The sequence below is a fragment of the Labeo rohita genome, chromosome 13, assembly GCF_022985175.1.
Source record: "Labeo rohita strain BAU-BD-2019 chromosome 13, IGBB_LRoh.1.0, whole genome shotgun sequence".
NCBI lineage: Eukaryota > Metazoa > Chordata > Actinopteri > Cypriniformes > Cyprinidae > Labeo > Labeo rohita.
In genome coordinates this window covers 6,239,857-6,262,912 of record NC_066881.1, presented here as the reverse complement: position 1 = coordinate 6,262,912, position 23,056 = coordinate 6,239,857, and the positions used below count along the sequence as shown (strand labels likewise).

Here is a 23,056-nt window from a genome sequence, read left to right as displayed (position 1 = left end):
AACTTCAGAAACAATGCAGAGGTTTAATGAAGTAAATGAAACACAACTAACAAAGCAGTATTCAGATTACTCAAATACAGTTGAAGTCAAAAGTTTACATACACCTTGCAGAATCTGCAAAATGATAATTATTTTACCTATATTAGAGGGATCATACAAATTGCATGTTATTTAGTACAGACCTGAATAAGATATTTCAAATAAAAGATGTTTACATATAGTCCACAAGAGAAAATAATAGTTGAATTTATAAAAATGACCCTGTTGTTACCTGAATGACTCACAGCTGTTTTTGTTTAGTGATAATTGTTCATGAGTCCCTTGTTTGTCCTGAACAGTCAAACTGTCTGCTGTTCTTCAGAAAAAACCTTCAGGTCACACAAATTCTGTGGTTTTTTTGTCTATTTGAACCCTTTCCAGCAATGACTGTATGATTTTGAGATCCATCTTTTCACACTGGACAACTGAGGAACTCATATGCAACTATTACAGAAGGTTCAAACACTCACTGATGCTCCAGAAGGAAAAACAATGCATTAAGAGCTGGGGGGTGAAAACTTTTGAACAGAATGAAGATGTGTACATTTGTCTTATTTTGCTGAAATATCATATTTCTTCATTTAGTACTGCCCTTCAGAAGCTACAGAAGATACTTACATGTTTCCCAGAAGACAAAATAAGTTCAATTTACCCTGAAAGTTTTCACCCCCCGGCTCTTCATGCATCGTTTTTCCTTCTAGAGCGTTTGAACCTTCTGTAATAGTTGCATACGAGTCCCTCAGTTGTCCTCAGTGTCAAAAGATGCATCTCAAAATCATACAGTCATTGTTGGAAAATGCTAAAAAAACAAAGAATTTATAGGACCTGAAGGATTTTTCTGAAGAACAGCAGGCAGTTTGACTGTTCAGGATAAACAAGGGACTCATGAACAACTATCACTAAACAAAAAACCACAGCTGTGGATCATTCAGGTAACAACACAGTATTAAAAAACAGGGTCATTTCAAATTCAACTTATTTTTTCTAGTGGACTATATGTAAATATCATTTTATGTATGTGAAATATCTTATTCAGGTCAGTACTAAATACAAAATAGCGCATTTTGTACGATCCCTCTATTTTGGTAAAATATCATTTTGCAGATTCTGCAAGGTGTATGTAAACTTTTGACTTCAACTGTAATTGCAAGGACTCGTGAAGCACAACTAATTTTACTTGTGTGATGTTTCACTTTTTTCAAGTGAAACAGGATATTCAACAAAATGTAGGGAATTTAAAATTTAAAATCAGTAATGAAACCTTAATGCGTGTTGCTTAACATTGGCTGTTGGTTAACATTATGTCGGTGGGAAAAGGAAAGTCATTGCAAAGAGGGAGCAAGTTAATTACGTTTTGATAAAAGATTACCATTATGGTAAAAACAGGAATGTGTATTAAAAGTAAACAGGGTCAATTTTCACTTTAATACAAGGGCATTAGTCAATAACAAAGGCTAATTTCAGACTTAATTTGACTTGACATTTTACATTTTGTTGATGGCTACATGAAAGTTGGCCTACTGATGAATAAAAACATTCATATATCAGATCAAAAGAAAAGGAGCGCAGATTACGCACCGTCTTGAAGGTTAAAGAGAAGATAACATGAACTGAATATGTTTTTCCATCACAGAGACGTCAGCTTTAGGCAGAAGGCAGATTGGAGTGTTGGTCGGAGGATAACCTTGACATTTTTTCCATTTCTTCGATTTTTCAAGCAAAGATTTTAGCACGACTTGTGCCAGAGGGTCACCTTGGATTAAAAAAAGATGTGTACGTCTCTTATGCGTGCAATTAAATCTGAGTTATTAAAGTTGCATTAGAGCAGGAGAGAAAGGCCTATTTATGCACTCTGTGCGTTGACCATTGTCGTGTCTTTTTTGTATTTATTTGCATGACCTTGCGGTCTGTGTAACATCTGACGAGATTGAAATATTTAAGAGTCCGTTTCGTCATGCGAGACGCTGACGGGCTGCGCTCTGTCTCTTTAAAGCATCACAGAACTATTTTAGGACATGATAAAATATTAATTATTCAGCATGGTGGGTAGTTACACTTCAATAAATCATGGGCTATTAATGGTACTCCCATATATTGTAGAGCAAGACTGATAACTACATACGAAGACCAAAGTGTAAGACAAGAAGAGCAAGTGTGGACTTGGGAGCCCTTCGATCACACATTCTGCCCTTCGCTGAGGAACATATAGCTGAATTATTCAAGGCGAGGAGTGCTGTGGCAGACCAGCTATGAGGTGAATATATATACAGCAAGCATTTTACAAAAGTCTGACGTCCTTCCCGGAATACCGTTAAAGTGTAATACATTCTGGTGTGACTCGCAGATATGTTCGTAAGTAATAGACAAAACCTAAAAATCGTAAGTGCGCAACATACTCTTATGCATGTTGCGCATCACCAGTAGGGCAAATGTGGAGGGTATGGTGTATCCAAATAAGTACACTGATTTTTAAAGCACAATACTGCATGAAGTCCCAGGGACATCTGAATAATGACTGGTCAACAAACTAAAACTTTTTGTGAATAAAAAGAACACAAAGCAATTGCTTAAAAAGGCAACAGAGTTTAATCGTCTCTAAAATATATTCATCAAAACAAAAGAATGAGGATGCTTGTAGTCGTTGCATCTGAAACTCATTGTTTGAAAAAAACTGATAAATGTTAAAACGCTATTTGAACAAGGCTTGAAATGAAATGACTGAAATTTAAGACGGGAACACTCAGCACAGAAAAATATCTGCTGGACATCCATAATCATGAGAAATCAGATTTCCACACAAAATACACACATAGATAAACACACCAAATGATGGCGGGATGCACATTCCCCTTAAAATACATACAGCAGTACGATCAGCTAAAGAATAATAAGGAACCAATGAAAAATGGATGCTACATAGAGATGATTACATTCGTTAAGATCAAAACATGGCTTTTCTTGAAATCAGGGTTTAAAAAAAAAAACAAACAAACACAGAAAATTATCCAAGTAATGTATTCTTGTCAGTGCCACCGTTTCTAGCTGAAATATCTGCTAATTATTTTTAGCTTGTTTTTTTATTTTGCGTTTTTACAGTACTATATGCATAGTTTTTGAAATATTAATATGCCCTCTGAATGGCAATTTGTGCCGTCAGCAGCGAGGGGACACATTAATACGTGTCTAAATTGGAGGACGTGAAATACCAATGACACATTTAAACATTTCAGCCTTGTAGAGTATTTTTACTCTTAAATACTGACCTTTGGAAAAAAAAAATCTGATTAAATATTTAAAATGACAACTAATGTGTAAAATTTGTAAGGGATTGTATACCTTCTCATTTCATGACATGATTCAGCATCCTGGTGTTTAAATTCGGTCTTGGATTGCTAGTGTCCTGCAGAGTTTAGCTACAACCCCAATTAAACACACCTGAAATGGCGAATTACAACCAGCCTCTTAATAGGCATAACAGAAACTTCCCATCAGGTGTGTTGAGGCAAGTTGGAGCAAAACTCTGCAGGACACTGGCCCACCAGGAATGAGTTTGGGCACCCCGGCACTTCTGCAAGTGCCTAACTGCTTTGAGGGAAGTAACGGGCCACTTCAGACGAGCAAAAGACAAATAAATACACAAAAACTCTATATATTTACTTAAAATCATAATTGGTTTTAAATACCATTAGTCAAACAAAACAGGCGAGAATGAAAAATCAGGAAGTATATCCAAGTACTTGATTAAAACATATACCGAATACATCAAAATCAAAAGCCTTTCGTAATTCAAATTATTAAAGTACAAAAGCAGTCTTTAGGTGTTGAAATACAGTGGTAGATCAATGACGAGAGGTAACTGAAAATTTGAGGTGAAGGATCCTCTTTATGATGACTAAAAGCTGGAAAGGAACAAGATGTTCTTTTAAAGGGTGATGGAGAGCCCCCTCTGTCAGAGCAAGGGTTAGGCACTGAAAATTGACAAGACAGTCCCATAGATTACATTTAATCTGCTTCAAGCAGCAGAACGCCTGACACAGTGGTATCTGTGAAGCTGTGGCCATTTGGAGCCATCCCAATCTCCCGTAACAAAGGACTTGTACTGGGATACTGGAAAGATATCATTATCTGGGTAGAAAACTCTCACCCGAGGGCAAAAGCAAATGTCAAAACACCCATTATGTGAGATGTTCCATGTCCGTACAGTGCCACAGGGATCATTCCCAATGCTGCTCAATCTTGTCGCCTCTGAAGGACTCTTTCTCTTAAAGAAGTGTGATTGTATGGCTATGTCCTGCTGTTGCCCACTCAATCATGTCGCATCAAACCGGTCAAGTCTTGGACTGGTGAAAATCACCTTAATTCAGACTGTGCGATCCCTGAAGCACCGTCCACTGAAGTTGCAGCCACGGATTCCGTCAATACCATAGGTTCCACCGATAAAACAGCTCCAAGCCTCGGAGAGAGGACAGAAGAGTTACAATGATGCCTCAGCAACAGCAGCATGATCAGGGATAACCTCAGCAATGCTGATCCGATCCCTTCCGCTTGTTGTGTGCTGCTATGACTAGTGATTGCTAGTAAGACGAAGAGCACTCAAGGTCAAAAAAAACAAAAAAAAGAAGAGAAGAATAAGCCTGGAAGTCTCAGTCCAGCAAGTTTCCATGCTCTTGAGCTCTGGTAAGGCTGTCTTTGCGGTGCAAGTGATGAATCCCCATCCTCTTGGGGCTCTTCAGAGGTCGCGAGGAGCCAGCCCGAGGGGGCTTGTCTGCATAATCCTCGAGGGCGGCTAGGACCCTTGAGCCAATGACAGGAAAGTCCTGGGGTAGGATATCTCGCTCCTCAGCTGAACTTCCAGCAGAGCCAGCATCTTCGGTAAACTCTTGACGCTTAGCAGAAGCTGGACTGCTCTCAATAGTGACCATGGTGTCACCGCTAGCACCATCATTGTCAAGTGGGTCAAGAGTCATCAGCAGGTGTTCGCCCTCTTCCTGGGAAAAGTCGCCACCGTATTGTGTCTTTTTTGCTCGGAGGTCTGCCATGCTGCTGGTGTCTGTATCCAAACTGGACTCTCTACTTGCTGTCCAGCTCTGGGCTGAGGATCCTTCCTCGCCATCAGAGTAAGCGCCTCTCAGAGCCCCTACTCCTGATTTGCCATTGTGACTTCTTTGGAGATCCTTTACCGTCTCGCTGCTAAAGGACGTGCGGTTGACAAGGGAGCCTTCTGAAGACGGTGCCATTTTTTCTACAAACATGCGCTGCCAGTTGGCCAGTAGGTCCTCCTCGGAGCTACCAGAGCTTGCAAAGGCGCTGGGCGGCTGAGGGGGGCTGCTAAAAGGACTTGAATGACTGGAAAGGGTATCCGTAGCATCCATCTGTGGAGGCGTGCGCTGGTGAGACGCATGCCCTCCACCTGAAGATGAAGAGGTCCCAGATCGCCAGCCCCCATCTGACACAGCAGGGCTGTTGGGCACGGTGCGCTGGCGCTCGGCTGCCTCCTCTTCGTTCTGTACAAGACTGAGAGAAATGGCCTGGCGAGTAGCGTAGGTGCAATTAGGCAGTGGGCTATTCTTGGGTATCTTGACTTTGTCATCGGAGGAGAACTCGATCACTTTCCGACCAGGGTACAGCGGGTTCGGTGGTGGAGGTGCTGGGTAAGGATTCAACTTCTCAAAAGATGGCGCTGCCCCATCTTCTCCCGTTGGACCGTCCAGGCTGCCCTGGCTTCGACACATGCCGTTTACATGCTGCTGATCAGAACCTGCTCCCGCAGGAGGCCTGGCATGAACAGGACCCCCATTTTCACGCCCTCCACTATCATCTTGGGGTCCTGTCATGTCCACGTGAACGAACACATCTTCAGCCACCGGCCGACCCGCACTGCTGCTAGATTGGGCTGAGTTGAGCACCAGGGGCTCCGGCTTCTCAAGAACACGAGCGATCACCGAAGTGGGCACTACGTCTGCGGGGGTCAGGCTTAGAGTGTCAGGATCCTGGGCTTGAGCTCCCTGAGAGCCCTGGGTCTTGTTAGGCAAGCTGCTCTTCATGTGCTTGTTCACCATGTCCTGAAGCTCATATGGCAACTGCAAAACATTGTAGAGAACATAAACAAACAAAAACAAACTTGACAAGGGTTTACTCATGCAATGGGGGGAATTCAAGCTCCAAAAATAACAATACAATACAATTTTCTTCTGTGTTCCAAGAACATTTGGATTAGGTTTGGAAAAACATCAGAATCTCAGAATAATCTAATTTTTCTTTTATTTTTCTTTTGCTTTTTTCTTGGGACTACATTTGTTGCTATGAAATCTATGTAGCTTGCACATTTTGTGGATGAATCCTTTCCTGCAAGTACTCCTAAAAGGTGCAATTTCGCTAACATGCACTCAGTGGACACTGGGATATGAATAGGAATGGGGTATGAAGGCTATCTCCGTCATGATCAAGAAAAGCAGAAAATAGCTTTTTTTCCATTTAACACCATCCAATGTCTGCCCGCCCTGATGTGGGAAAGAAGAATAAAGAGTAAAAAGCTCACCTCAAATTAGATTATTACTGAAGAGGGGTGAGACAGACAGAGAAAGAGAGAGAGAGACTAAAAGAAAAAAGGCAGGTGATGAGGCCTTTATTTCATTCTGTAGTGTGACATGATTTAACGAAGCCAGGCCAAGTCATCGATTTGTGGAAAAAAGGAAGGGAAAATCAGCGATCACACAGCCCTGCTCAGCTTTATGCTGTAACGATCCTGTGGGGCAGCAATTACCCACAAAGCCCCTACTTCCTCTGAGTGTGGGGCACAGGAGAATTGATCTGTCCAGACCATACTTCCATGCATGACCCCCTCATGGCCTTCTAGCTCAGAAATCTACATGACACTCCCTAAATAAATTGTCCCTGGGGGCAGAGTGTATTTGTATCCCATGACCACTGCAGCATCACATGCTAGTGTGGGAAGTCAGATATTTTACAAAGTGCTACAATACTCTGAACAAGACTTCTTTCTCCCACAAAAAATGAGGACAGCTCAGATATCTTTACAGACCGTTCAATGACCATCTGATTCATAAATGCACTAGAACGTAAACAATACTACACATCCTTCATCACCTGTTTACCCTCTTGTGCTTTCAGGGTTATATCCAATTGCATTCTTATTGCCTGTGATCATTACATAAAATAAATGGATTTGTGGTTGGTAAAGTATACTTCAGTTTTGATGTGAGCACTTAGCGTTTTGTTTTTTTTAAAGATTTATTTTTTTGGAGTTTTCACCTTTTTTTTTATTAGGATAGGAGAATATTTCAGACAGGAAGCAAAGTGGGAAAGAGAGGGCGGTGGGATTTGAACTCAGGAGGCCCACAGCGTCTTTTTTAAAGTTATGTCAGTTACGTCACACGCACTGTACGCATATCTTAGCATACACATAACAACTGAAGTGCTTTGGGCTTCAAACATGGTTATCGTCAGTATGGACTAGACTTCCTGTAAGTACAGTGTCTGATTATGTGAGTCTATACACAAACTCAGCTACTTGTATATATACAAAATTGCAATAGCACTTGTGTAACCCTAATTATCTCTATTTTGTTTAGGTCTACTAGCATCTCTTTCAGCTAGTGGCATACTTGTCGTCATCTTTCTAAGCCACCCTAACAAAGAGAAGCCACAATTCTTCTCATTTTTGCAGTGACCTATACATAACAGTCAAAGACTGCATGCCAATTACTGTGCATAATTTCCATCTTTAGCTAAAGATAGAGAATTGCTACACGAGAGCCGCTATAATAACTCTACGTTTCCCAGCACTGGACTGAAGCATAATGGCTCTCAAGTTCTCAAAGCACTTCTAAAGCTGTGATAGAATACACAAGTGGCCTGTTTAATGCATATGCACTTCCAGTGCAGATCGGTTTGACATTCATTTGGAGAATTTTCCAAATGATGCTTCACATGTGGAAGGTTCATAACTGTGGCTTTATGTTAGCAGTATAAGAGGATGAAAACAGGTAATGGCTTTGAGCCTTAAAATAACCAAAGAAATAGTCTGTGGTCTCTGCTTACAGAGTAATGAATTACAGAGTTCACGAGAGCAGGGCAAGAGGATAATCTGGACGGTGAATCAAATATCTTCTAAAAATACCACGGTTCCAGTCAACTCACTCCATCTCTCTAGTTCTCCTAGAAAGATCATAATTCTGGAGATTAGTCACTGCTGTCAATTCAATAAATTAAAAAAGGATGAAGAAAGATCCTTTGTGAATTAATTGCTGCCAAGGAGGAAGATCCTGTGCCCACGCACACTCACTCAGCCAATATGGCAAGTAGATTTAAAGCCATCTTTCTCTGCATAACTTAAAAGTTTGGACAAATGCAACTAAATTTCTAATGATCTTCAAAACGTGGGGTCCTGCTTAAATATTTGAATTAGTTTAGAAAAGAAATATAAATTGTGCCTGTGAATTAATTAATTTACAAAACTAAAATTATAATATACAGTGGAGAAATTAGAGAACAACCTATAATGCCGTAAATTTCAAGGTCACTGCTTAGTCCTATTTGATGTTATTCAAACAGGAGTAGAAGGGCAGTTTTTAAAGCTTATTGTATTCTGAAGCACAGTATAAAGAACTTAAATGAGATATTTAAAAAAAAGAACTCTGATCAAAATCTGGCACCTGGTGCTAATTTCTATCAATATATGACAAACCCTATTTAACTGGCAGCATTCCTCCAATTTTCACTGTGATTGCAAAATGGTGGGCCGTTCTAAGGCGACTGAAACCCTGCGACAGGAGGTTGTCCAGATGAAGGCCAAAGGGATGAGCCTTTCAGACACTCCAAGACAAGATGGTCGTTCCATCTCTGTGATTTCTCAAATATTGCAGATCTACAATCATACTAATTCATTCAAGTCCCCCAAAAAGGCTGGTCAAATGCATGAAAGGATAATAGGATAATGCAGAGACTCTCAATGGGGAATCGGTTCAACACTGCAGCTGGAATTGCTTACCAGTTCTGTGTTGAACAGGGTAAGGCTCTGTCTTGGCATGTTTAAGAGAAGTCAGACTGAAAGCACACTCCGCAGTGACCAGACCTCTCATCAGCAGAAAGAATCAAAAGGCTAAGCTCAGCTTCCCTGAGGAGCATGTTGTGTGGAGAGAAAAGAATTGGTCCAAGTTCACTTTAGTGATGAGAGCAAGTTTAATTTATTTGGGTCTGATGGGAAAATGGGCAACACTTTATTTTGATGGTCCCTTTTGAACATTTTGTTGACAAAAAGTAATGTTGCACCTACATGTCAACTAACTCTCATTAGAGTATTAGTAGACCATCTGCTTAATATCTGCTAACTCTTCATTGTGATGGTCTCCCAACAGTCATTCTACTGACTATAGGTAACTTTGCAAGTACATGCCAGCTTATTCTAACCCTAACCCTACCAGTCTACTAATACTCTACTAACACTCTAATGAGAGTTAGCAGACATTAGGGATGTCACAATACTAAATTTAATATCGAACCGTTCGGTATGACCTCCACGGTTCAATATGCGCTTGTGAATTGCGTTTTTTCGGTTTTGCATTTAAATAACTTGTTTTATTTCTCTCGGAATTTGCTGTATGTGCACCCGTGATTTCACGTGTTGAAATGAGGAAACACTTCCCTGCTTATATTTAAAAAAGCAACACACGCAGAGCATCTTCCATTCTAATGACATGCAATGATAAGCCTTTCTAAACCTGTTGTCCAACAAAAGAGTTATAAAAACAAAAGTTATAAAAAACATTATAACATGTTTTTAATTCACAACATCAGTCGAGTGTTTGAAATAACTTCCTTATGTGATCTGATGTGTATTCTTATCACAGAATGAGGCAGACGATAAATTCTATAGTCATATTCAATGTATGTCGATTAGCAATGGCTTATGAAAATACCCGAGATAGCTTGAAGAACACAGATAAACCATATATTATTGCAGTCAAGTGTTTATTGTCCTTACATTTCATTATTCAAAACGTTTACTGTTATATCTTGTTAGACCCATATTATATCCATATTAGACAACCTGGAACAGAAAGTCATCAGTGCTACTTCTTTGATGCATATGTGTTTTTTTTTTTTTTTGCACGAGGGCACCCTCTGGCATCCAGTATGACTGAAACCCATCCTATTTTGTGTAAAAATCGAAAAATCAATACCTCTCTCAAAAGAAAAATTAAGCAGACAAATACTAAACCATGCTTTTTCCAGTGTACAGAGGTTTACGGGAGTATTTTGTTAATTTGTTCTAAAAAAAAAACCCACACTGAAGTGGCAAGACATCAGAACCGAACTGAACCGAAAAACGAGGTATGTATTGAACCGTGGACTAACTGTATTGTTGCATCCCTAGTAGACATGTAGATGCAGTGTTACTTATAGTCAACGAAATGTGTTAAAAAGACCATCAAAATAAAGTGAAACCGGAACATGTTGTTTGGAGTCAAACTAAGGAAGGACTGAAGCCCTACGGTACACAGGATGGCGTTGACATGACTGTCATAGTGACAACAGCCAATCAAATTAGTTTTCTGGTGTTGCATGAACTTGATTGGCTAGTGTCTGCACCAGGGTATCTGTATAAGGTGATCTGATTGGCTGACGCCAGTGTTGGCGCTCGAAAAATTTGAAACGTTTTCAACCTTTGCCGCAAGCAATGCCAGTGATGCGAGGCAACAGACCCACAATTCAGTTCGCCAACGCTTGACGTCACTACATTCAAAGGAAATGAGAGGCATGGACGTCTACGCCTCGTGTGAATGTTGTGGTTTGGGGGATGTATTCTGCAGCAGGAGTTGGGCTTCTTATACAGATACATGGCAGGGTGAGTGAAAATATTTGCATTCATCAGAGCCTTCTTTTCCATGCAAGACAATGTCCTCGTCACACTGCAAAACAGGTAAAGCAATTCCTTGAATCTAAGAACATGGGAATAATGAAATGGCCATGCCAGAGTCCTTATCTAAAACCGATTGAAAACCTCTGGAAAATCCTTGGCGGCAAAGTTATGGCTAAGAAACCCCTTACAGTTACTAAACTATGGATGAGAGTGAAAGAAGAGTAGACAAAGATCACACCAGAGCAGTGTGTGAGAAACTAGTGATGTCCTGCAGCCAGAGATGTGCTGAAGTCATTCAAAGCAAGGGCCTCTACACTTCTGACACTTCTACTAATTTCTGACAGCTGTAACCCTCCAAACTTTTACCTGTGATCCTCATTCATGCTACAGTGGTTACCTTTTTTCTAATTCTGATCAATATGTTTTCCACAAATAAAGGTTTTTGTTGCAATATCTTGAAAATTTTGTCAAACATGTTATTAGAACAGTGGCATACCTACAATACAGCTAATATTCCTTACATTTCTAAGTGATGAAGGTTGACAATATTTGAAAAATAAATTATGTATTTATAGATTGTTCTCTAATTTTGATTTCCACTGTATAAATGTAAATTTTAAATGTGTCAAGTGACGTGTCCAAATTTCAATTGTTTAAGTTGGCTGAGAGAATGATCATTTCAATTTTAAAACCATCTCTAGGCAAAAAAAACCTCATAAAAATAACTAAATATAAAAAAGGAAATGCATTTAAAACAATATAGCTTTGCAAATATGCAAAAAGCATTGACCTCGCTTTAACAAGGACTTAATGTTGTTTGCAGAATAAAACAACAAGGGCAGACAGAGTGATAGATGGGTTTAATGTTGAGCGCAGGCCACAGGTGATAATGTCCTGATGTGTTCAATACCCATATGTCCTTTAGGTCAAGCTGTCTTATCATACGTCTCTGTTCTTGTACACACAGAGCTGTCCATCAGCCTGAAATCTGTCCTATTTTCCCCCACGGACAGACACAAAGGCCAAACAGACGGATGCGTCTGGAGTTTGGCACCTTGTCAATAATGTGCCTTTTCTCTGCCAGCGAGGCCATTCGCATCCAAAGACCAGCCATGTCTCACAGCACGACTGCCATAACAGACACTCCCCATGCTAAACACTGCCATAAAGCACATCCTGCGGACATGGCTATTTTTTTTAAATCCTCGTCCTCTCTCTATTCTCTTGGTCTCTTTCTCTTCATCTCTCTCTCTGACTATTCCTCTCTGATCCCAGTCCGTAAAATCAGAGGTCCATGTCCATAACAATAAAGTCACTTGGTAATCGTGCACACACTCTCTCTCTCTCACCACCGTCCATGAGTGTCACTGCGGAGTGCAAAACACATTCAGACTCCAGCAAGTCCTGTGCTGCAGGAAAATTCTGATATCATTTATTTAGTCTCACGTTGTTTCAAACCAGATTTATTTTCTTTCTTCTAAAAAAAAAAAAAAAAATAATAATAATAATTTGCCAGAATGTCCCAGCTGTTTTTTTTTTGAAAATGGACTACAAATTTACAATATATCTTCATGGAACATGATCTTTACTTAATATCCTAATGATTTTTGGCATAAAAGAAAAATGTATCATTTTGACCCATACAATGTTCTCTATATACCCGTGCTATTTATGACTGGTTTTGTGGTCCAGAATTACATAGTTGTGTTGCATACACACTTATTGACTTTTCAAATTTTAAAATTTTGGTTACATGGACTTTTATGGTATGGTTTGGTGCTTTTCAGAGCACAACTTTTGTTTTTATATAAAAGCGATGCTCACAATGTGTTTAACATAACCTTTTTGTGCTTTACAAAAGTCAGAGAGGTTTGAAACAACATGAGGGTGAGTTGATAAACAGAATTTTAATTTTTGGTGAACGGTTCCTAAAAATGTGGGAGGGGTATGCTTTAAAACTAGATACCTCCTAGGTACCATTCTACTACTTACATCAGCAAACTTGTGGTTCCTGAAATGCGATTTATTGCACTTCAACAGCTGCACAGCCAAATTGCAATCTTGTCGATATCGTTCCTGCATGAGAAGAGAAAATGTATGTAAGGGAAATAGACATGAGAACACATCAAATAAAGAAAAGAGCCTTAAACATCCACTTTTTGGAATTACACTTTCCTTAAATTGAACTGAATTTGTCATTTATGAAGGACGAAAAGCAAATACACACAGAGTATGAGTCAAATGTTTGGACATACACAGGTTTCACAAGATTCCTCTAATCTGCCGAGTCAAAGGTTCATAGTTTGAAATCAGTTTTGTAAATGAATATAAATTGTGCTTACGATTTTTTGTCCAGTGGCCTCCTCTATCTAATTTTGTTTGTGTAATTTATTTTAATCTCCAGTTTTTGGTTCTTATGGAGCCCCGCACATGACATGCAGGGAAAAAAAAAAGAAAAGTAAATTGTGCACACAATTTACTTATTCGTTCCCTCGTTTTAAGTATTGTGTGCTAGATATAATAATTCGTTCCCTTGTTTTAAATAAATTGTACGCATGAAATAATAATTTGTGCCCTCGTGAGCACTAAATTTGTTCTACCTCCTGTCCGCATTCTCAGTTCTGTTCGTTGACAAATAATTTATCAACATTTTTTTTTTTAAAGCGATGAACATGGCTAAGACATATTTATCAATGCAAGATTTTAGTTTTTTAACATCCTGATCATACAATTTCTTAGTTTATATATATATATATATATATATATATATATTATTAGCATAAATAAGCTGTTGAAATACATAATTGACATCACTGTAAAATGTTATGTAAGCTGGCAAACTTACTTTTACAGCTTCCCTTACAAAAATTAACCTCAGTCTACAGTATTACAGTTAATTAATAAATAAATGTATTATATAAAAAAAAAAAGGGTTACTAGTTAATATATATATATATATATATATATATATATATATCTTATGGTATTTAGTTGACTAAAACTAAAACAATTCATATTACTAAACCATGGTAACTATGCACAAATTAATCATGGATTTACTACACTAACCTAGTTTAACCATGGCATTTGTACAACTGTGGTTATATATATATATATATATATATATATATATATATATATATATATATATATATATATATATATATATTATGGTAATTAGTTGACTAAATCTAAATGCCACTTTTGTCAAAAGACTATGATTAAGACTAAATCAAAATTTGCTGTCAAAATTAACACTGGTTATAGAGGTATTCCCAAAAGCCTTGCAGTGTTGCATAGCATCATTTTAAGTGAGAGGCATGATACTGATGAATAGAGAGAATTATTTCATGCATATGATTTACTTAAAACAAGGGAATTAATTATTATAGCAAGTGCACAATTTACTTAAAACAAGGGAACAAATTAGTAAATTGTGCGCATGATTTAATTTTTATTCCTGCCCGTCAGATGTGGGGCTATTAAAAAAAAAAAAAAAAAAAAAAAAAAAAGAAATATTATTATATAAGATAATTACAATGAAACAATTCAATTTTAACAATTAAGAAGTCTTAAGAGCGTAATATTCTTCCTACTCTTTTTAACCAATAAACCCATCTTGCAGTTGTTTGTGAATAATTGGATAAGGATTTAAAAATATTTCTTCTCAATTTCTACCTAATAAAATCTTTTACAGCTTGGCATAACTAGTAAAATATAGATTCTTTATAAAAATGCCTATAACGTCGACACCAATAACCTAACACATCGCTGCTGTGCTACGGGTGTCCCAGGTTCGAATCCCAGCTTGACGACCTTTCCCGATCCCACCCCCCTCTCTTTCTCTCCCACTTCACTTCCTGTCACTTCTACACTGTCCTACTCGAATAAAGTCAAAACGTCTAAAATAAAAATAAAAATGCCTATAAAGTGTAAAACTTCTACAGATCTTAAGAAAGAAAAAAAAAACAATTCAATATATTTAGTTTTTTTTTTAAAGACTGTGGGGAACCCTGGGTCTTTAAAGTATAAAAAAAAAAGTTGTTTTTTATTAAAATAAAAACTATTAAAATATTTTTTTTTTCTACTTGGTTTACTTATTTTGTATATTATTTGAAATCATTAGAAGTCACCTTGAGTTTGCAGAGACCCCCTAGTGGACTCTGGACCCCTGGTTGAGAACCAACTGCTCTAATGTTTTGAAAAATATGTCTTGAGTAATTCTGTCCAAACCTTTGACTGACACTTTATAAGTAAAACAAGAAAAATGGCACCCAAGGTAGCAGTCTTCGGGATTTATAACTAAAAAGCCCATAAAGGGGGAAAAATTCTCCTGACATCGACCTCTAAGGAAGGAGCTATGATTGATGTGTGCTCTGTCTGTCTAAGGAAATGAAGCGCTGTGTTTAAACACCGCGAACAGACGGCTATCAGTTTCTCCAGTGCTATAATTAGTTCCCTGTGGCACTGTTTCATACATGTGGTGTAATAAAGGCACATTTCAGAACGACCTGCATTCTGGTGCTTTGTTATTCTCTGAGGAGTTGCTTAAAATCTTAAAAAAACATTGTCAGAATACCAATCTGTCAGGTGATTTACAGTTCTGTGTCACTTGAATGCGAAGAGAAGATTACAGTGTTTATATAATGTGCATAAAATCTCTCATTATAAATAACAGGCTTCCTCATGCAGATTTAAAAGTAATTTAAACAGCTGTTTATTTTTAGCTAAAAATGCTAGCCTTGTGGAGAGTGCGTTTGAATCAAGTTTGAATCTTAAAACGAGAAAGAAACGAATAAGGAGACTTTCCCGTGTTCCCCAGTAAAGCTCCAAAAGCCAGACATCATTTCTGGAATCTGACAATAGACTTCTGTGAAATCTCAGCACAGATCCTCCTCGTGCAACTTTCAATTTTCAGCTCCAGTAGTTATCAATCCCAGTAACACTGCAGCTCTGACAACTTGAGTCCAAAACGTGCCTCAAACACAAAGCCCTGATATTGCACGTACGTTCAGTTCCTCCAGCTTGTCGATAGTGTTTTTGGCATCCACGAGTTTATTCGTGAGCTCTACTATCTCTTGATCCATGGTTTTCTTGTCTCTTTCCACTTTACGGAGCTGTAAGGAGAAAAAGAACATTCGTATGAACTTTAACGGAAAAGGTTGCAGATTTTAATACAAATAACACCAGAGCGGAAAAAAAGACACATAAAACAACTTTTCCTTCAATCCTAATCTCATTGCTGACATAGCACCAGCTGCAAAGAAAAAGTCATACAAAGAGCCTGGGAATGTGGCTGAGGCACAGCCCATGAGGAAAACAAAGGAGGTAAGGAGTCATATTGACAATCTCATTGCAAATAACCATCACTTTCTCTCCATGTGTCTTGTTCTCTGTGTCTCCAATATTTACAGTGCCTTGCGAAAGTATTCATACCCTTTCATTTTTTTCCCCCACATTTTATATTGCTGCTTTGAATTACTTTTTTCCCCCACATCAGCCTACTCCATACACCATAATGACAAAGTAAAACAATTGTCACAACTTCATAAATGTATAAAAAAAAAAAAAAAAAAAAAAAACTGAAATAAGTACATTGCATAAGTATTCATACCCTTAACTCTTTACAGTCTCCAGTGTTTTGAGTATAATGCGAAAAGTTTCGCACATCAGCATTTGGCAATAATCTGCCATTCTTCTCCTTGCCTCTTCTCCTCTCAAGCTCTGTCAGCTTGGTTGGGGCTGGCAGGCATTTGCATTTGTTTCTCCAGAAGTATTTGATTGGGTTCAAGTCCAGACTGTGGCTGGGCCACTCAAGGACAATCACAGAGTTCAATATAAGCCACTCTTGCTGTGAGCATAGGCTTATTGTTCTTTTGGAAGGTTCTGAATGCTCTGGACTGGGTTTTCATTAAGGCTCAATCTCAATATTTTGGTGCATACCAGCACACTTTACTGTTGAGATGCTACTCTACAGGTGATGAGCAGTGCCTGCTTTTCTCCATACATGATGCTTGGATTTGAGATTCATCAGACCAGAGAATCTTGTTACTCATAGTCTGAGGGTCCTTTAGGTGCTTTTTTTGAAAATTCCCAATGGGTTTTCATGCGTCTTCACTGAGGACAGTATTGAGTTTGACCACAATGTCATAAAGCCAAGATCGGTGGATTGTTGCTGTAATGTTTTTTAATGCCGTAATTTTTTACTCACCCCTTTGTCATCCAAGATGTTCATGTCTTTCTTCAGCCATGAAGAAACATTTCAGGAATTATCTCCATATAGTGGACTTCAGTAGTGCCCCAAAGTTTGAACTTCCAAAATGTAGTTTAAATGCAGCTTCAAAGGGCTCTAAATGATCCCAGCTGAGGAAGAAGGGTCTTATCTAGCAAAACGATTGGTCATTTTCTAAACAAATTGACAATTTATATACTTTTTAACCCCAAATGCTTGTCTTGTCTAGCTCTGTGATGCACATGCGTAGTCTGTGTAATCCGGGTCAATACAGTTAGGGTACGTTGAAAAACTCCCATCTCGTTTTCTTCTTCAACTTCAAAATCGTCAAATTAGTTTTGACCCTAAATGTATTGACCCGGAAAAACAGAGTTCACACAGACATGGACAAGACAAGCATTTGAGGTTAAAAAGTATATAAACTGTCAATTTGTTTTCGAAAATGACGGATCGTTTCACTAGATAAGACCCATTTGAAGCTGCATTTAAACTGCATTTTGGAAGTTCAAACTTCGGGACACCACTGAAGTCCAATGTATGGAGATAACTCCTTAAATGTTTTCCTCAAGAAACATAATTTCTTATTGACTGAAGAAAGAAAGACATGAACATCTTGGATGACAAGGGGGTGAGTACATTATCTGTAAATTTTTGTTCTGGAAGTGGACTTCTCCTTTAACTTCACTCAAAGTGGAGTAACATCTACAAGCAATATGAGTGCTCCTGAGCTAAATTTCCTCTGTCCCAGATGATGAAAACTTATGCAATGGAATCATTTAAGTTTTTAACTTCGTTTTTTGATTTCCCAGAATGGTGTATGGAGTGTAGATTGATTTGGAAAAAAAGTAATTTAAAGTAGTTTAAAATAAGGCAGCAACATAAAATCTGAATAAAATGAAGGTGTATGAATACTTTTGCAAGGCACTGCATGTCCAATTATGTCTGTCTTTAATAAACCAACTTTACTTACTAACCCTGTTTTCAAACTCGTATTAGAGTTTTTTCACATATTATATAGAATATTTTAATGCTATATTAACTTTTTTGTCCTCAGCCATGGTCCCTATGAGCTGCTGTTGAAAAATTTTCCTTTTTGTTTCATGGAAAGAATAAAAGCGCAGATGGCAAGTGAATGTGGGCAGTCCGATTGAGACTGAGAATACAGACAATTACCAGGCAGCTACATCTATACGCTTAAAATGTCTTCTGTCTGACTTCCTGAGTTCGGTGTTTTTCTAATTGAGGAGTGAGTGCTGTCTGAAGACACTTCACTCCTGCTGTGATGGCAAAGTCCGAAATGTCTTTGTACTAAAATGACTGAACAAAAGCTCTTGAAAGAACTTTAAAGAGGATATACTTAACAGAAGCTTTTCTACTTAAGACACACTTCAGCTCTGCCGGCTCTTGGTTAAAGTGGAGACAAAGAGAGACACAGAGAAAAAGTAGACAGACATTGTGACCCTTAATCTGGAGCTTGGCATGTCCATAACAAAGCAATTATCTTTATAGTCACCGTTTGACTGAAGTGGACAATGTGGACCAATAAAGGAAAGTTAAAGGAGGGGGCAGCCTTTCAACAAAATGCAGAGTCCTCATGTAACAACGGCAGTGCAACAGCCAATATAATGCACAACACATCTGACGGAAACAGGGATAGAAAGGAAGGAACCAAAGTGTTTTAATCAGTTTAACAGCTGCATTCACACCATCCAAAGTTGTAGTCAAGTGGTCAAAATGCCAACACTTAAGTGCTACTCTAAAAGGTTTCATAATCAAATAAGAACACATACTTTATTTAGGAAAAAAATGCACATATAATATAATACGTGCCTGTTTAATGCAACCTGCACAAAGTTGTGTTACTCCCAGTTTTTCTTCCAGCAAAATTATCAATTGTAGCTATTAAGATATTGTTATATTGAACATTGTCAATTAACAACAACACAAGTTTCTGTTGACAGCCCATTATGTGAGCAAAACAAAGCAAACAGTAAGGCTCCAGAAATAAAAGTCGCATTATTTTTTTTTTAATGTTTAAAGAAAGCACTAACATAAAAAATATATATTAAAAATCATGTGTATTTAACAGCATTCCTTATGAAGTACTACACTACCCATAATCCTAAAGAGAAATCGACCAATCACAGTAAAGCACAACAGCAACTGTACATTACCATAAAGAACTAAAAATATAACATCTCTACACTCTCAAAACATTTTATGTTTGAGTTAGAGCTGTCAAATGATTAATTGCGATTAATCGAATCCAAAACAAGTTTGTATTTACATAATATGTGTGAGTACTGTGTATATTTATAATGTGCACATGTGTAAATATTTTAAATATTTGTCTACATTTATATTTATATATAATTTAAATTATATATACATATACATATTTTATATATGAATTAGTGCCTTCGAACTATTAATTTTATATAAACATTTTTCTTAAATGTATACAAGCATCTGTATGTATTTATATATACATAAATACAATACACACACACATATTACGGAAGCAAAAAAAAAAAAAAAAAAAAAAAAAAAAAGATTTTGGATGCTTTTGACAGCACTAATATAAATATAATTGTTTTCCTAAATATATACACATGTAAGTGTGTGTGTGCATCTATATATGCATAATAAATATACACAGTACTCACAGATATATTATTGAACACAAACTTTTATTTTGGATGCCATTAATTGTGATTTATCGTTTGACAGCACTAATATAAAATTATATTTTTCCTGAATATGTACATGCAAGTGTATGTGTGTGTATTTATATTTGCATAAGAAATATAGACAGTACTCACACATACTATGCAAACAAACTTTTATTTTGGATGTGATTAATCATGATTAATCCTTTGACAGCCCTAGTTTGAGTATTTTGTAATAAACATTGTTTTTATATATAGTTTTTTTTTTTTTTTTTTTTTTTTTTTTGCATATATGGTAATCAATAGCTTCAGATTTCATCATGGCTGAAACTCAAGGGTCTTCACAATAGCCCACCAAAATAAAAACTAATTGGTTTAATTGGAAGAAACTGTGACAGAAATATAGTATATAGTATATTACTGTTGTACAATAGAATGGACTTCTCAAAGTAATAATAATATATAATAAAATAATAATAAATACTATTAAAAGAGAAATACTATTTTAACATAACTTGTTTACATAATCTGTTCCATGTTTTAATTTTAACAGCAATATCACTGTCAAAAAATAAAAAGGAATGGTTACATTTTGTATAATTCAATTTTTTAAATTACAATTAATGTTTTATGCCTTCATTTGATTATCATGTTTATAATACATTTGCATTAAATCTGAAAAATCCAGAAAAAAATTAACAGACAAGAATCTCTTAAGATAAATAAATAAATAAATAAATAAATAAATAAATAAAACAATTTCAAGCCCCTATTATTGTTTAAAAAAAACTGAAATTAAATTAAATTAAATTAATAAATTATTATATTGTTAAAGTCCAGGGAAAAAAAAAAACAAAACAGAAAAAAAAACAACAGAAAACATGGAAATTTGGGGAAAAATAAAGCAGATTTCATAGGGCAAAAGTTGTGATTCAACACAGAGCTGTATGGTTTGGGTTCTTTAAATGAAAGTGGGAGGTCTGACTGTTAAACTTTGCCATGATTGGTTGATTTCTCTTTAGGATTATGTGTAGTGTAGTGCGCGACCACTGTTACTGAACACTTCACTAATGGCCTTACAAGAAATGTCATTGCTCAGAATAGCCCTACACATAGCATCTCAATCTTGCAGTGGCCTTAAATGCTGTAAAATATCATCTGTAATTCACACATTCTTGTATATTTTCTTTTCTTACATTGTTTGCAAAGTTGTGCTGTGCATTTTAACCACTGTGTTAAACATTTGGACTGCGGTCAATTGCATCTATCCCAGAATCCCCATGTCCACATGCACAGACACGGGCATGGCCACAGCTAAATCCAGCCATCTACTGCAGGAAGAGAGGAGACAGGAAGGAGATGCAATGACTCATGGGAATGATATCCACAGCGATACTTTATAGGGAAAGCAAAGACAGACAGAAGTAAATGGATGAATAGAAGAGAGAATGAGAACGCAACTGCGTAGACCCAAGTTTGACTGATGGCAGCCTGATGATGATGAAGATAATGATGGTGATGAAGATGGTGAAATACCCAAGTCACAAGGCAGCATGAGGGGAAAGGAAAGGAAGAAAGAAAGAAAGGGAGAGAAAGATTTAATTTTGCGCTTATTCTTATATTTTTATTAACCTCTATGTCTGCAAGTATAAAACAGAATGCAAATGAGAGAAAAACAAGTACAGACAAGAAAGAAAGAGGACAGAAAGATAGAAACAAGCCATGCGAAAGACAGTATTTTCACACACCTCTGGACCAATTTGTCATTAGTTAAAGGGGAAAGCGGATGTCCATTTTCCATAAGTTGGTATGATTTTTCAGAGTCTTCATGAAATGTCTGCAACATACTTTTTACTTGGTCAAAAACAGCTTTGTTCACAGCGACTCGTTTCGGTGCATGTCCCTTTAATTGATAATGAGCTACCGCTCACTCCGCGTTTTTTTATATATTCGGTGGCATGTTACCATCAAAAACAAAACAAACCCACTGCGTCCCCAGTAGCTCTGATGTCTGGAGAAAGTGAAGACTCTTTTGTTCACTTTTACATCCAACTACAAAACACCTGCATCGCTTGAGACATTGTTGTTGCTACAGCTGCTTGAGTGAGGGGAATGGTGGACAGCATACAACTAGCTGAGTGCGGAAATATGCTAATACGGTAGAGTCTGTCAGTGGTCGTGGGCGGGGCTTGAGCAATATGACATCATACTGATCAAAAAATCAAAACAGCCTGATAACTGAGACTTTTTAGGAGTGAGTGGATTTTTATCATTTTCATGGTAGGGTTGTGTTCACACACTGCTAAGACATTAATATGTAAACACCATGTAAAAGTGAATTTTGCATCCGATGTCCCCTTTAAACATTATTATATTGTGAAACTTGTTATCCACTAAAAGTAAACTTATTAAAAATAATTTTCAACTTAAGTAAACCTGAAATAAAACTAGATTTTCAAAAATAGAGCAGACATTTTATAGTTTTGATTTTGAAGATTTTCAAAAGTTTTTAAGCAGTAACATTCTTAATGTTTTTTAAGAAGTCTCTTCTGCTCACCAAGCCTGCATTTATTTGATACAAAATACAGCAAAAGCAGTAATATTGTGAAATATTTTACTATTTAAAATAACTGCTTTCTATTTGAATATATTTTAAAATGTAATTTATTTCTGTGATCAAAGTTAAATTTTCAGCATCATTACTCCAGCCTTCAGAACATGATCCTTCAGAAATCATTCTAATATTTAGAATATCATTCTGATTTGCTGTTTAATAAACATTTTATTATTATTATTATTATTATTATTATCATCAATATTTCAGGATTCTTTGATGAATTTTATAACATTATACACTATACCACTTAAAAGCTTTTTGTGAGCGGGTGGAGGGGGACAAATGATAGAAATTAATACTTTTATTTAGCAAGGATGCTTTAAATTGATCAAAAGTGATGATGAAGACATTTATAATGTTACAAAATATTTCTATTTCAGATAAATGCTTTTCTTCTGAACTTTCTATTCATCTACCCAGCTGTTTTCAACATAATAATAAATGTTAAACAGCAAATCAGAATATTAGAATGATTTCTGAAGGATCATGTGATTGTAATAATGATGCTACAAAGTCAGCTTTAAAATCACAGAAATACATTACATTTTAAAATATATATAAACAGAAAGCAGGCTTGGTGAGCAGAAGAGTCTTCTTTAAAAAAACATTAAAAATCG

The 23,056-nt window shown here is 36.8% G+C and overlaps 1 protein-coding gene across 5 annotated transcripts in view; it reads right to left on the bottom strand.

Moving 5' to 3' along the window:
• Positions 1 to 2,606: 2,606 nt before the first annotated feature.
• tjap1 (tight junction associated protein 1 (peripheral)) overlaps positions 2,607 to 23,056 on the bottom strand; it is a 129,476-nt gene continuing 109,026 nt past the window's right edge. For all 5 annotated transcript variants that reach the window (XM_051125550.1, XM_051125553.1, XM_051125554.1 and 2 more), the window contains 3 exons: positions 15,931 to 16,038; positions 12,914 to 12,997; positions 2,607 to 6,119 (listed from right to left, as the gene is read on the bottom strand). In XM_051125550.1, coding sequence (XP_050981507.1) covers positions 4,683 to 6,119; positions 12,914 to 12,997; positions 15,931 to 16,038 — 1,629 coding nt within the window. In that variant the 3' untranslated portion in view covers positions 2,607 to 4,682. The remainder of the gene's footprint in view (positions 6,120 to 12,913; positions 12,998 to 15,930; positions 16,039 to 23,056) is intronic.